This window comes from Phyllobates terribilis, unplaced genomic scaffold, assembly GCF_046119375.1.
Source record: "Phyllobates terribilis strain yellow unplaced genomic scaffold, ASM4611937v1 Scaffold_7__3_contigs__length_470593459, whole genome shotgun sequence".
NCBI lineage: Eukaryota > Metazoa > Chordata > Amphibia > Anura > Dendrobatidae > Phyllobates > Phyllobates terribilis.
This window is the reverse complement of record NW_027362767.1, coordinates 132,094,908-132,109,162: the sequence shown is the minus strand read 5'-3', so window position 1 is coordinate 132,109,162 and position 14,255 is coordinate 132,094,908. Positions and strand designations below refer to the sequence as shown.

At 51.1% G+C, this 14,255-nt stretch overlaps 1 protein-coding gene across 7 annotated transcripts in view; it reads right to left on the bottom strand.

The window, feature by feature from the left end:
* Nucleotides 1–14,255, bottom strand: part of PAK6 (p21 (RAC1) activated kinase 6) — a 97,213-nt gene that overhangs the window by 9,013 nt on the left and 73,945 nt on the right. For all 7 annotated transcript variants that reach the window (XM_073639191.1, XM_073639189.1, XM_073639195.1 and 4 more), the window contains 2 exons: nt 12,187–12,651; nt 10,766–10,899 (listed from right to left, as the gene is read on the bottom strand). In XM_073639191.1, coding sequence (XP_073495292.1) covers nt 10,766–10,899; nt 12,187–12,651 — 599 coding nt within the window. The remainder of the gene's footprint in view (nt 1–10,765; nt 10,900–12,186; nt 12,652–14,255) is intronic.

The following is a 14,255-nucleotide window of genomic DNA, read 5'->3' as shown; positions in this document are numbered from 1 at the left end:
CTACACACGGCGTACTGCGGCCACCGGGAAGGGGGTTCCGCACTTCCCAGGTAGATCAGGAGCACCTCTCTAGACCCCTCTGGTGTGTGTTCCTCTCCTTGGTAAGTTCTCCCACTAAGTCTTCTCCTGACTGTGTGTGGTTAGAACGTGGTGTAAGGCCGGGTCCCACTGTATAAACGCAGGTAGAGAGATACAGGTGACGTAGGCCGCTCCGTCCGTATCCCCCTGGGATCCACTAAGCCTCCGGGCTTTTCTGACTGAGACGTGAAGTGACAAAGTCAGATATCGGGGGCCGGTCACCCCTCTTGCAGCAGGAATCCCTCTGACTAGGCCAGAGTAAAGAATACAGGTGGTGTATGCCCCCTGGGATCCTTTTGCCTGTGGAGCCTCCGCTCCCCTCCAAGGCCTTCTTAGGTAAGGACCTTGACCGGGTAGAGACAGTGGTTAACTCTGACCTGCTCCTCGTCTCAAGGCCAGAGAACGAGGACAGTGCATCTCCAGTCGGCTGCGGCCTTATGCTGGACTCTGGCGGGTGACCACAATCACAGACGAAGATCACAATCAAAGACCTTGAACTTAAGATGGTCGTAGATTTAATATGAAACAATATGTGTTTCCTAAAAGTGTGTCCTCCACCCTCACCCACTACATGGCTCCCCCCATCTCCTCTACACCGGGCCGGGGCAGCACCTTGGTGCATTTAGGCCCCCTTCAGGACAGGAGTGGTGTAGTGTTGAGTGGTGAAGTGGTGTCCTGAGAGATGCTTCATCCTTACCTGGAAGAGGAGATACCCCACCTCAATCTGAGGTGCAGTACCCCTGTGGCGACTGAACCCTCAGGGGCGCCACACTGCTTTTTACAGTACCAGCAAAAGCTATGAGGTTTCAGAAATCTCATGCACAAGCTTGTGTTTTTTTTGCTGACTGAATAGGAAAACTGCTGTGTTTTTTAAAACTGCAGCATGTCACTTCTTTCAGCGTTTTTGCAGCGTCTTTTCACTCATAGAAAGCAATGGATAAGTGCAAAACAGCAGCAAAAAATGTTGCCATCAATTTTTGCAGCATTTTTAGTGAAAATAACGCAGGTACAGCAGGATGTGAAACCCATTTATTTTTTGTGATTTTCCCAAGTTTCAACCAAAGTGTCTTGGTCTCCTCACAGGAGCATGGATGTTAGTATTAGTACAGTTTAATTAAATTAGCGATATACATGTTAAAGCAATGCCTGACCTATGTATAAAAGTAAACAATGCCTGACCAACTCAATGCTCTGCCAATGTCTTAGGTAAACTATTCCTGACCAATTCACCTCCCCCTGTTCTTTTTACATTTGTAATTGTGTATTTTTTCATGAACTTTTTTTGTTCAGAATAGTTACTATTTTTTAAAGACAAACTTTTTTCCACTAAATAATTTTTATCAAATTGCCCTTTATTTTTAAAATGTTTTATGGTGTCAGATATGTCTTGTATTAGTGGCCTAACACTTTGCATTGTTAATGCTTGTGTGGTGGAAGCAAAGCTGAACTTTGGCATCAAAGTGAAAAACGCAGCAAAAACACAGCAAGAAAAGCGGCAAAAAGCCAGCAAAACCTGGTTTTTGTCTGCAGCTTTTTTACTACCAAGAGATCAGGTTTTGGCTGCAGAAAAAAAAAGCAATGTGTGAACATAACCCTTTGGGACCATTTCCTACATACAGCTCTCCTGATTTTATATCCAAGCAATGCTAATCAGATTTCACTTCTTATAAAATACTCAAAGTACGCCCTCCATATAGTAATGCTGTAAACCAGCAGTCCATTGAGGCTTCAGTGCAATCATGGTGTATGTAGAAGAGTAACAAGAACAAGCAGGATAACACGGTGATAACAAGGTGTTCCTTCATATAACATGCCAGTTCCTTTAATTCAAACTGGTCCCTCATATGTTCACTAACAAAGTGCCCTGCACACTATAGGTATATTACAATGCAGATTCTAAAAAGACTGTGTTATAATGGACTGTGCAGGAGAGATTGCCAAGTCAAGGCCACCTTCTCCAACACTATTCAATGCTCTGCAGCTATTGGCCGAAGCTGCACAGAGCAGCCTCCCTGCTCTGCAGCTATTGTCCGAAGCTGCACAGAACAGCCTCCCTGCTCTGCAGGTATTACTTGAAGCAGCACAACACAAACTTCCTGCTCGGCAGCTATTCGACGAAGCTGCGCAGAACAGCCTCCTTGCTCTGCAGGTATTACTTGAAGCAGCACAACACAAACTTCCTGCTCTGCAGCTATTGGCCAGAGCTGCACAGAACAGCCTCCCTGCTCTGCAGCTATTGGCAGAAGTTGCACAGAACAGCCTCCCTACTCTGCAGCCATTGGCCGGAGCTGCAGAGAACAGCCTCCCTGCTCTGCAGGTATTACTTGAAGCAGCACAACACAAACTTCCTGCTCTGCAGCTATTGGACGAAGCTGCGCATAACAGCCTCCCTGCTCTGCAGCTATTGGCCGAAGCTGCACAGAACAGCCACCCTGCTCTGCAGCTATTGGCCGAAGCAGCACAGAACAATCTCCCTTCCCTGCAGCTGTTGGCCAAAGCTGCACAGAACAGCCTCCCTGCTCTGCAGCTATTGGCCAAAGCTGCACAGAACAGCCTCCCTGCTCTGCAGCTATTGGCCAAAGCTGCACAGAACAGCCTCCCTGCTCTGCAGCTATTGGCCAAAGCTGCACAGAACAGCCTCCCTGCTCTGCAGGTATTACTTGAAGCAGCACAACACAAACTTCCTGCTCTGTAGCTATTGGCCAGAGCTGCACAGAACATCCTCTGTGCTCTGCAGCTATTGGCAGAAGTTGCACAGAACAGCCTCCTTACTCTGCAGCCATTGGCCAGAGCTGCACAGAACAGCCTCCTTACTCTGCAGCCATTGGCCAGAGCTGCACAGAACAGCCTCCTTACTCTGCAGCCATTGGCCAGAGCTGCACAGAACAGCCTCCCTTCTCTGCAGCTATTGGCCGAAGCTGCACAGAACAGCCTCCCTGCTCTGCAGCTATTGGCCGAAGCTGCACAGAACAGCCTCCCTGCTCTGCAGGTATTACTTGAAGCAGCACAACACAAACTTCCTGCTCTGCAGCTATTGGATGAAGCTGCGCAGAACAGCCTCCCTGCTCTGCAGCTATGGGCCGAAGCTGCGAAGAACAGCCTCCCTGCTCTGCAGCTATGGGCCGAAGATGCGAAGAACAGCCTCCCTGCTCCGCAGCTATTGGCCGAAGCTGCGCAGAACAGCCTCCCTGCTCTGCAGCTATTGGCCGAAACTGCGCAGAACAGCCTCCCTGCTCTGCAGCTATTGGCCGAAGCTGTGCAGAACAGCCTCCCTGCTCTGCAGCTATTGGCCAAAGCTGCACAGAACAGCCTCCCTGCTCTGCAGCTATTGGCCAAAGCTGCACAGAACAGCTTCCCTGCTCTGCAGGTATTACTTGAAGCAGCACAACACAAACTTCCTGTTCTGTAGCTATTGGCAGAAGTTGCACAGAACAGCCTCCTTACTCTGCAGCCATTGGCCAGAGCTGCACAGAACAGCCTCCTTACTCTGCAGCCATTGGCCAGAGCTGCACAGAACAGCCTCCCTGCTCTGCAGCTATTGGCCGAAGCTGCACAGAACAACCTCCCTGCTCTGCAGCTATTGGCAGAAGCTGCACAGAACAGCCTCCCTGCTCTGCAGCTATTGGCCGAAGCTGCACAGAACAGCCTCCCTGCTCTGCAGCTATTGGCCAAAGCTGCACAGAACAGCCTCCCTGCTCTGCAGGTATTACTTGAAGCAGCACAACACAAACTTCCTGCTCTGCAGCTATTGGATGAAGCTGCGCAGAACAGCCTCCCTGCTCTGCAGCTATGGGCCGAAGCTGCGAAGAACAGCCTCCCTGCTCTGCAGCTATTGGCCGAAGCAGCACAGAACAATCTCCCTTCCCTGCAGCTGTTGGCCAAAGCTGCACAGAACAGCCTCCCTGCTCTGCAGCTATTGGCCAAAGCTGCACAGAACAGCCTCCCTGCTCTGCAGCTATTGGCCAAAGCTGCACAGAACAGCCTCCCTGCTCTGCAGCTATTGGCCAAAGCTGCACAGAACAGCCTCCCTGCTCTGCAGCTATTGGCCAAAGCTGCACAGAACAGCCTCCCTGCTCTGCAGGTATTACTTGAAGCAGCACAACACAAACTTCCTGCTCTGTAGCTATTGGCCAGAGCTGCACAGAACATCCTCCGTGCTCTGCAGCTATTGGCAGAAGTTGCACAGAACAGCCTCCTTACTCTGCAGCCATTGGCCAGAGCTGCACAGAACAGCCTCCTTACTCTGCAGCCATTGGCCAGAGCTGCACAGAACAGCCTCCCTGCTCTGCAGCTATTGGCCGAAGCTGCACAGAACAGCCTCCCTGCTCTGCAGCTATTGGCCGAAGCTGCACAGAACAGCCTCCCTGCTCTGCAGGTATTACTTGAAGCAGCACAACACAAACTTCCTGCTCTGCAGCTATTGGATGAAGCTGCGCAGAACAGCCTCCCTGCTCTGCAGCTATGGGCCGAAGCTGCGAAGAACAGCCTCCCTGCTCTGCAGCTATTGGCCGAAGCTGCACAGAACAGCCTCCCTGCTCTGCAGCTATTAATTGAAGCAGCTATTGGACGAAGCTGCACTCTACAGTTTTTTACCTCATCTATTCCCCTTGTACACAATACTGAAAACTAGAGATGTGCTGCCAACAACAATGTAAAGTTTACAACCGGAGAGGGAACAAACCTCCATCACGATCATTGGAACAGCGCTGATCAACTTCCTCTATTATTAACTGGCTCTCATTACCGACAATTAATCTAATCTAATCCTGAAATCAATTGCTAGAAGTGAACATCAAAAGCCCATTAACTTAAAAAAAAAAAAAAAAAAAGGGACAGATGATACTGAAGACCTCATTCACATTACATTAACCTTGGCCAAACATGCTAATATTGACAGGTTTGGGCCAACAGTAAAGGCAACCTGTCATCAGAAAAAAACGCTAACCTGCAGATATGGGGTTAATCTGCAGGTTAATAGCGTTACTAACATGCCTGTGTAGCACCCTGAGGACTCGGCTGCTACAGGGGTATTGCACCTCAAACCAGAGGTGTGGTATTCCACTCCCGGGTAAGGATGGAGTGTGGGACTGAGCTTAGTAGGCTGCATGCACTACATACATCCCATTTCCGGGGGACAGAACTACGGTACTCCCACCAAGTAGATGTGCAGGTACGACAGCGTCTGTCCCTGGCTGGAGTGGGAGGGGGGGTGGAACATCCCAGTAGTGTAGGGGCAGATAGGGGAGGGGCTCTGGGCATAGAGATAGGAGCCCATTGGGTGATGGTCACCTGGGCTCACACAGAGGGAGTATATATGGTGGGCACCATCTAGAAATAGGGTTGAGTTCAGCCTGAGGGGAAGCTGAAGGAGAGTTCAGCCAGGAGGGCTGACAAGGAGCTGTGGCTCCGGCTGGGCCCAGCTCCAGGGCCAGGCCTGCAGCAGAGAGGAAGAAGAAAGGCCCAGAGGCATAAGACCAAGAGGGAACCCTGAGATCCCACGAGTGAGCTAAAAAGGGTGAAGGGTTGGCAGAAGAGGGCACCGGATCCCAAGCTGGCGGAGGCAAAAGTAACCCTTAACCAGGAACCGGAGGTCGTGGTCAAGTTTTGCCACGACCCTCACCACATCCACCAGGAAGGTACACCAAGAGTAGGGTCAGGAAAGCCAGAGAAGGTTTTACCATAGAAGGCCCAAGGGAACCGAACAAAGGTGGATCCCTGGTGGGGACGGCCAGGAGAAAGAGAGTGAGAGGGAAGCTCAGGACCACGCTCCGGAACTGCCTGGGGGTTAGCAGAGTCCCGCACCTGGTGGATGCAACACGGCTCGGGTGGTCACTCAAGGCCAGAGTGACAGAAGGAACACCTGTGAGTAAAAACCCTGAAACTGCATCTCACGTCTCTGACTCTCCTTTCTGCACTATCACTACCCCCATCATCCGCACCAGCTGCCCTGAGGCCATACCCCTCCCGTTGGGGGTTATACCACCATTGCTGCACACATACTACCGGCCTCAGCGGACTGTTCTGCAGCGGTGGCCTTGTGACCGCAAATCAACGGGTGGCGTAGTCGACACAGAAACAACATCTACCAAGACTGCCACACACTTAGTTTGACACCCTGGGCACGGACCGGGTCACCGCCACAAGGACTACTACCCCCATCCAGATCCGGTTCCGGGTATCCCTTGAACATGGCCCAGGGGGCGCGTCAACTTTGGCGTAGTCGGCAGGATTACGTGCCCGCAACCGACGGGTACTGCGTGCCTGAAGAAAAGTTCATATTTACCGTAAGAAGAAGTCTCCCGCCGGTTCCGGAGGGTCCCCGCCATCGGACGCCATCTCGGGTCGTTTCCCGCCGTTTGCCCGCCATCTGCAGCCTTTTCCCGCCATCCACGGAGTTTCCCGCCATTAGGAGACGATTCCCGCCATCTGAGACGATTTCCCACCCTGGCAGAGCGGACGCCATTATGGGCGTGCCAGAGGATGGCAAGAGGCCACCTCCCATCGTGGGCCAGGTCCGGGAATGGCGCCAAAAGCGGAAACCGCCCCCACCAGCAGAGACTGCAATGATTGAGATGTCCGTCAGCGTGGGGGGTCTGCCCCTTGAACTGACAATCACCAAGTTGCCCCAGGACCGCCCTCAGTATGGGCGGATCAAGAACAAAAGAGTGAGGATGGGTGCAGCCTGGAGGAGTCTGGAGAGGTCGCACCCGGAGATGGAGGGAGAGTCAGGCAGCACCGACCCTGTGGTCAGGAGCCTGTTGCAAGCCACCACCCCACAAGACCTGGTGGAGATCCTGGCACAACTCCCCCGAGACCGGGAGCGTGCACAGACCGCGCTGGAGGGCCTCGCACGGAGGATGGCCCAGGTGCAGCGAGAAACGCTGACTGAGTGGAGTAGGGAGATGGCCCAGCAGGCTGGAACCCGCCAGCGGAGCACGCCACCCGAGACGAGGAGTCTGACCGCCTCTGAGGATGGTGCAGGAGGAATGAAGGCCGGAGACGACGCCGTGGAAGGAGCTGAAGAGATGGAGGCAGGTAAAGGGGACGTCACTACCCCAAGCCTAGAAACCGTGAGTCTGCCCCAGCTCCCCGTCGCAGAGCCCGAAATTCCCCCTACCGTGCCCGTCGCTGCACCGCCCCCGCTCCAGACTAGGCCTCAAGCAGGAGCCGCGCCCCCTGTGACGTCACGCGCCTCAACCCCGAGCGCGGCCAAGCAGGAGACGCCTCCGGCCTGGTCGCAGGGCCGAGTACCCCCGGGCGCCGCAGTTCCAACAGAGCCCTCTATCTCCACCAAGTCACTGGCCTGGTCGCAGGGCCGAGTGCCCCCGGGCGCCGCCGTCTCCACAGTGCCCTTTACCTTTAGAGCGCCACCGGCCTGGTCGCAAGGCCTGGTGAATCCGGGCGCCACTACTACCATCGCGCCCTCAACCTCCACCGTGCTACCCTTGGGTGAAGACCTGTTCGCCCAGCACACTTGCCCGGATGGGCAGCCCTTTGAGTGGCCACCGGAGTACCTCCATCCCCGACTCCGGAAGGAAAGGCCTCTGTGTGAGCCCCTGATTCCGGCTCCGGCGCCCGCCAAGATCACCCCGCTCCCGTTGGAGGAGGCCCAATTCGAATGGGACCCCACCGGAGAAAACCTCATTGGGTTCACCCACGAGACTCGGGCGGCCGCAGCCCAGCGAGCAGAGTGCTGCCGGCAACAGCTGGAGGTCTTCGACCGGGAACGGCGAGAAAGGCGGGTCCACGAGGAGCGGCTGCAAATACAGAGTGCGGAACAGAAAAGCCGGACCAGACGAAACCCCCGTGCAGCCCATGGTCCCCGCGCCACCGGGACCGTAATCAAGTTTCAACTGCAGCACGGTTGGGGTTTTATCCGGGACCACAGAACCCCCGGCGACGTCTTTGTCACCCGCAGGGACGTCGAGAGCCATCTGCCGGAGGGACACAGAGGACGTGATCTTTACCTGGGTGATGAGGTCACCTTCACCCGGCATCAATGTGCCAAAGGTCCATATGCTCTCCATGTGCACAGATTGACTGAGGAGGAGCTGCGGTTTGAGGAAGGTCAAGAGGACCCGGACGGGTTTGAAGACTACCCGCGGGAAGGAGCAGGAGGATGCCGTTACTAAAGTACGGTACAGTGAAGCTGTAAATAGTTACCCGTAAGGGTACAAGAACTGTTACCAGTAAAGTATAGTCCCCGTAGGGACCAGCAAACTGTTGCCCGTGTGTCCCTATCCCTTAACAGGCTGAGGACTGTGAGCAGCCATCCCTTTATTCCCATTGGCCGAGGACTGAGAGCGGCCATACCCCTGTAAATAGTTGCGCTTCTTAAGGCGCCCCCTACCGGTTTTATAAGGAACTGTTTTTGTACTGTTGCACTTTTACCTGGTCACAAGTGCACAGTGGCCAGAAATTCAAGAACATTTTATATAAAAGAGTTTTATATGGAAAAGTTATATTGAAAATTTTATGCTGCTAGAGCAATAATATGTCTAATGTGCCAAAAGAGTTCCGGTGGCATTTGTCAGATGTTTTATTAGGACTAAGGAAAATGTTTTATATGTTGGTGTATGTTTTAAAAAAGTTTGTATGTTTTGGTATGTTTTATTCTTTTACAGCCCGAGGACGTGCTGTGATTTACCAGGGGGGAATGTAGCACCCTGAGGACTCGGCTGCTACAGGGGTATTGCACCTCAAACCAGAGGTGTGGTATTCCACTCCCGGGTAAGGATGGAGTGTGGGACTGAGCTTAGTAGGCTGCATGAACTACATACATCCCATTTCCGGGGGACAGAACTACGGTACTCCCACCAAGTAGATGTGCAGGTACGACAGCGTCTGTCCCTGGCTGGAGTGGGAGGGGGGGTGGAACATCCCAGTAGTGTAGGGGCAGATAGGGGAGGGGCTCTGGGCATAGAGATAGGAGCCCATTGGGTGCTGGTCACCTGGGCTCACACATAGAGGGAGTATATATGGTGGGCACCATCTAGAAATAGGGTCGAGTTCAGCCTGAGGGGAAGCTGAAGGAGAGTTCAGCCAGGAGGGCTGACAAGGAGCTGTGGCTCCGGCTGGGCCCAGCTCCAGGGCCAGGCCTGAAGCAGAGAGGAAGAAGAAAGGCCCAGAGGCATAAGACCAAGAGGGAACCCTGAGATCCCACGAGTGAGCTAAAAAGGGTGAAGGGTTGGCAGAAGAGGGCACCGGATCCCAAGCTGGCGGAGGCAAAAGTAACCCTTAACCAGGAACCGGAGGTCGTGGTCAAGTTTTGCCACGACCCTCACCACATCCACCAGGAAGGTACACCAAGAGTAGGGTCAGGAAAGCCAGAGAAGGTTTTACCATAGAAGGCCCAAGGGAACCGAACAAAGGTGGATCCCTGGTGGGGACGGCCAGGAGAAAGAGAGTGAGAGGGAAGCTCAGGACCACGCTCCGGAACTGCCTGGGGGTTAGCCGAGTCCCGCACCTGGTGGATGCAGCACGGCTCGGGTGGTCACTCAAGGCCAGAGTGACAGAAGGAACACCTGTGAGTAAAAACCCTGAAACTGCATCTCACGTCTCTGACTCTCCTTTCTGCACTATCACTACCCCCATCATCCGCACCAGCTGCCCTGAGGCCATACCCCTCCCGTTGGGGGTTATACCACCATTGCTGCACACATACTACCGGCCTCAGCGGACTGTTCTGCAGCGGCGGCCTTGTGACCGCAAATCAACGGGTGGCGTAGTCGACACAGAAACAACATCTACCAAGACTGCCACACACTTAGTTTGACACCCTGGGCACGGACCGGGTCACCGCCACAAGGACTACTACCCCCATCCAGATCCGGCTCCGGGTATCCCTTGAACATGGCCCAGGGGGCGCGTCACCTGCACTTACCCGAATTCTGAGGGGAGAAAATTAACTTTATTCTCCTTGGCAGTGCTCCAGGTTCAGTCACCCCTCCTGATCACACCAAGCTGTGGCTGCAACAGTGTCCCCGGCCCCAACTAACAGCCGGCCCTGACTGACAGCTGGCCCCAATGCGGAATCAGTGTCAGTCAGTACAGGGGTGCAGTTACAGTCGCCGCGCTCTATACTCAGGAATGGTGACTGAGCCCGATCCACCCCCGTGTCTGAAACTGGAATGCTGACGGGGGGAATAAAGTTAATTTTCTCGCCACAGTATTTGTCAGGTTAATAACGCTATTAACTTGCAATTTAGCACCATATCCGCAGGTTTATAGCGTTTTTTTCTGGTGACAGGTTCCCTTTAAAATGTGTATTGGGCGCCTGAATCTCCCTCAACAGATATCGGGGTACATAAGGATCCTGCATGTCGGATTTTGGACTGCCAATCCCTTTGTTCTCCAAGAGATGAGCAGCCGCCGGATATGTCTGGTGGCAGCTCTCTCATAGGGAACACACGCGTGCTCCCTTATATGTGGGAGTCAGGTTAGAGACATAGCTGCCGGCCGAACGATCGGGACAATAAGGGGTTAGACTACAAAAATGTATTTGTGATTACTTATGGATGTCATCGCTGAACCATTAGTGCTATATATATTTGAGAAATTGAGATAGAGATACCACTTAATAATCCAGTATCTATTGACATATGCAAGTTCTGGATATCACCATTGTTTATTGTACTATCGGATTATTATCATGCCATGGGATTATCTGACATTAGCGTGCTCATACCTGGTTTGTGATACAATATCAGTCAGAGCGCCTCCTTGCACATACTCCATCATAACCCACAGTTCTTCTCCCACCAGATAGCTCTTGTACATCTCCACCACGTTGGCATGCTGATAATCCCGCATGATGACAACCTACATACCACACAAAGGACAACCTTGTGTCAATAATCACAGAAACGCGCTGCCAAAGAAACATAAAAGGAAAATGTAACCGCGATGACTAATAGTATCATGCACTGAAAAGGGAATGTAAAGCTAAACAAGCGAGTCAATCTAACAATATACAATGGAGCCGGAGACGAGGCCGAAGAAAGATGCTCTATGAATAATATCTCCGGAGCTGCGCTAAGTATGTAAACGGTTATATTCTTGGAGATATGGCCTCATCACTGGTTACGCAAATGATCCATTCTGTACTGAAAATGAAATTAGACGTTACGTACCAAGACTAAGACATCACACAGGGTCTACACAAACCATCAGGTGTTTGTACGACATCGGGCTACGAGCCAGACGTCCAGCTACAGGTTTTCCATTGACCTCATGCCACCGCTATCATGGTGCAGAGCAAGTCGGCAATGGAGGTCTGTCCTCTTCAGTGAGCTTGGAAGCAATGATAGCCGGAGATTGGTCTGGAGACCATATGGGCAATGCCATGATGGGGCCTACACGAGGGCTAAATAAAATCACACAAATCCTTCACCCAGGATTATGGTGTGTGGTGGACCCTCTAGTCTTAATTCCTGGTACATCAACAGCTCGGAGTTACATCGATTTGATCATGGAATCAGAGGTACGGCCATTTCTCCAAACTGTCCCAGGAGCCATTTTTTCAACATGTGTTGCTCGCGCTACTGTGAGCAGCTTGGTGGCCTATATGTGCTACCATGTCCTACAGCATCTCCGGACTTGTCCCCAATCGAGCACATCTGGGACGTCTTTAGTTGGCAATTGCACAGGGAGCTATTGGCAGCGGATCTTGATGATTTGCCCAAGTACATTCAGTATGACAGAACATTTCTCAGACAGCCATTAATAACTTCATTGATTGCAAGTCAGCCTGGCTAATCAAAAGAGCAAGGGATACCATCAGGTAAGAGGCGTCTCACAGGCCTCCCAATCCAGCAGTCATGAAATATTGATCTCAATGCTGTATTTTAAGTTTTCTTGTGTGAATTGTGGAGCAGAATCTGCTCCAAAATCCTGGTAAAAAAATAGCTCTGTGTGAACATACCTTTAGAGGGTGCTCACGGAAATGAACGGGCAGTATCCTTCTACGCTCCCTTATCGAGAGGAGGTCTAAAGCTCCCGACTTCCTTCTAGTATATTCATATGCCCTAATAGGGTGTATAAATCAGACCACATAGGTCCACACCGACAAACCTTAAACATTTGGTTATATGGACCAGTAGCACTCACCTCATTAAACAGAAGTTCTCTCCTCTGTTGCTTTCTTAGGTCCATCATTTTTACTGCCACCTGGCGCCCACTGTGCTTCTCTCGAGCAATGCAAACAACTCCAGTTGATCCTTCCCCGATTTTTACATAATCCTCTAAAAGCAGACGTGGATCTCCTTTATCTACCACCATCCGAAGTGCTGTCTTGAACTGTTCATGGGTTACCACCGTCGAGTCCTGGTTGCTCAGTGGAATTTTATTAAATGAGTCCTGACTTAAATGGAGGTTGGTGGAGCTGGTTTGGATGGGGCGACTACGTGGTGAACCCGCAGGCGAAGGTCTGCATGGCCGGAGAGGTGAAACTCGTTCTGATGGGGTCCCCGAAACTATCCTTGGGAAGTCTGGGGGTAAATGGTCAGGTGGGAGAGAAGCAGCTTTGGCCAAAACGCCCCTTGCAGATAATAAGGGACGCTTATATTCCTCAGTCTATTAAAAGAAACACAAAAGAAAAAAAAATATTCTCGTTAGCAAGTTATCATCCTGACAAATTTCACCTACAAAATATAGCATGAGAGCTCAGAAGGCTGGACAAATACAAAGCATAAAACAGTCCTAGGACAGACTCACTCTAAAAAAGGGTTTTCCCATGAAAGAAAGTGATTACAAATCAATAGGACTGATGATAACTTGTAGAACACTGTAACCCGAAAAAGTGTCTGTGAAGAGTAGCAATGCTTACACCTGCAATTCTCCGCTCTAGTCATTGCCTATAGGACTGCTGGAGACGGACTCTAGAGCCCTGCTCTCTAGATCAGTGAGGTCAGCAAGTTATCACTTCTTTAATGCATAGCTGATAAAGGGGTTTTCCCACAAAAAAAAGTTAAGGACCAATCTTCAGTTTGTTAATATAGAGCAGGAGTCCCCTTTCTTCAGTCACTGTAATTTCAGAAAAGTTTGCTTAAAAGGGAACCTAACAGGCAATGCATGCTGCTGAAAACAGGAACAGCATATATCAGACACTGGCTGTATCAGTTTAGCCAGGTATATTTTACTCCTAAATGCTGCAACATTTAAGAGTAAAACAGACTAGGCTGAAACTATAAAACCTGTGTCCGATACATGCTGTCCGTGATTCGTGGAGCATGTATCATCTGTTAAGTTCATTCCATTAAATCAATAGTAAATGTGAATATAAAAAACTTTGGCATATATTTTTTATTAAAGAAAAATGCATGAGTTATCATTGCCCCTTATATCAAATATATTTAACATCAGTGCTGGATTCACAGCCACACAGCTCAGTATTGCTGTAAAATCTCCTCCATGCCACTGCTGCTTCTGTCTGTGCGATAAGAAGGGAAAACATCTCTTTCCATTTTTAGTCTGGGTATACTTTGCATAGGAGACATCACAGAAGAATCCACCCACTAGCTCAGTGCTAACTAAAACAGAGGGGAAAACTGGTGAAAAAATGCAAAGTACAAGTCAGGTAATGGCCAGATATCAGGTTATTTCTCATGTACACCTGAGTGCTTTTAATGAAAAGTCACTTGAAATGTCAACTTCACTTTAATATTTCCATTTTCTGTATATGAGTACGGAATAATACATCTGGAGTTAATGCCCTGAGCTCTGATTAGCAGTTCCAGAGATTTACCTGAAATCAGGCACCTAGCCATATAGTTCAGCTCCCTGGCGATTCCCTGTTGGTGGCTTCAGATGTGGAGGCACACCCTGACAGAGAATGTTTATGTGGCGCCCCTGAGGATTCAGTCACCACAGAGGTACTGCATCTTACTCAGAGGTGTGGTATCTCACTCTCAGGTAAGGATGGAGTACTGCCCGGGACCCCAACACCTGCATCCAACACTACACTACCCCAGACCAGCAGGAACGGCAAGCTGCGTCATTCCCTGCTGAGCCCTGTCTCTGGCTGGACTGGGGGGAACCATGTAGTGGGTGTGGGTGGAGGAAGTAAATCAGGGGAGCACTTGTTGGGAATAGTATAAAGTGGGAAGCCATCTTGGGAGTCAGAGCAGTCAGTGAGATCAATCTGAGAGGAGAAGTAGTGGGAGCAGGAGCTCTGCTCA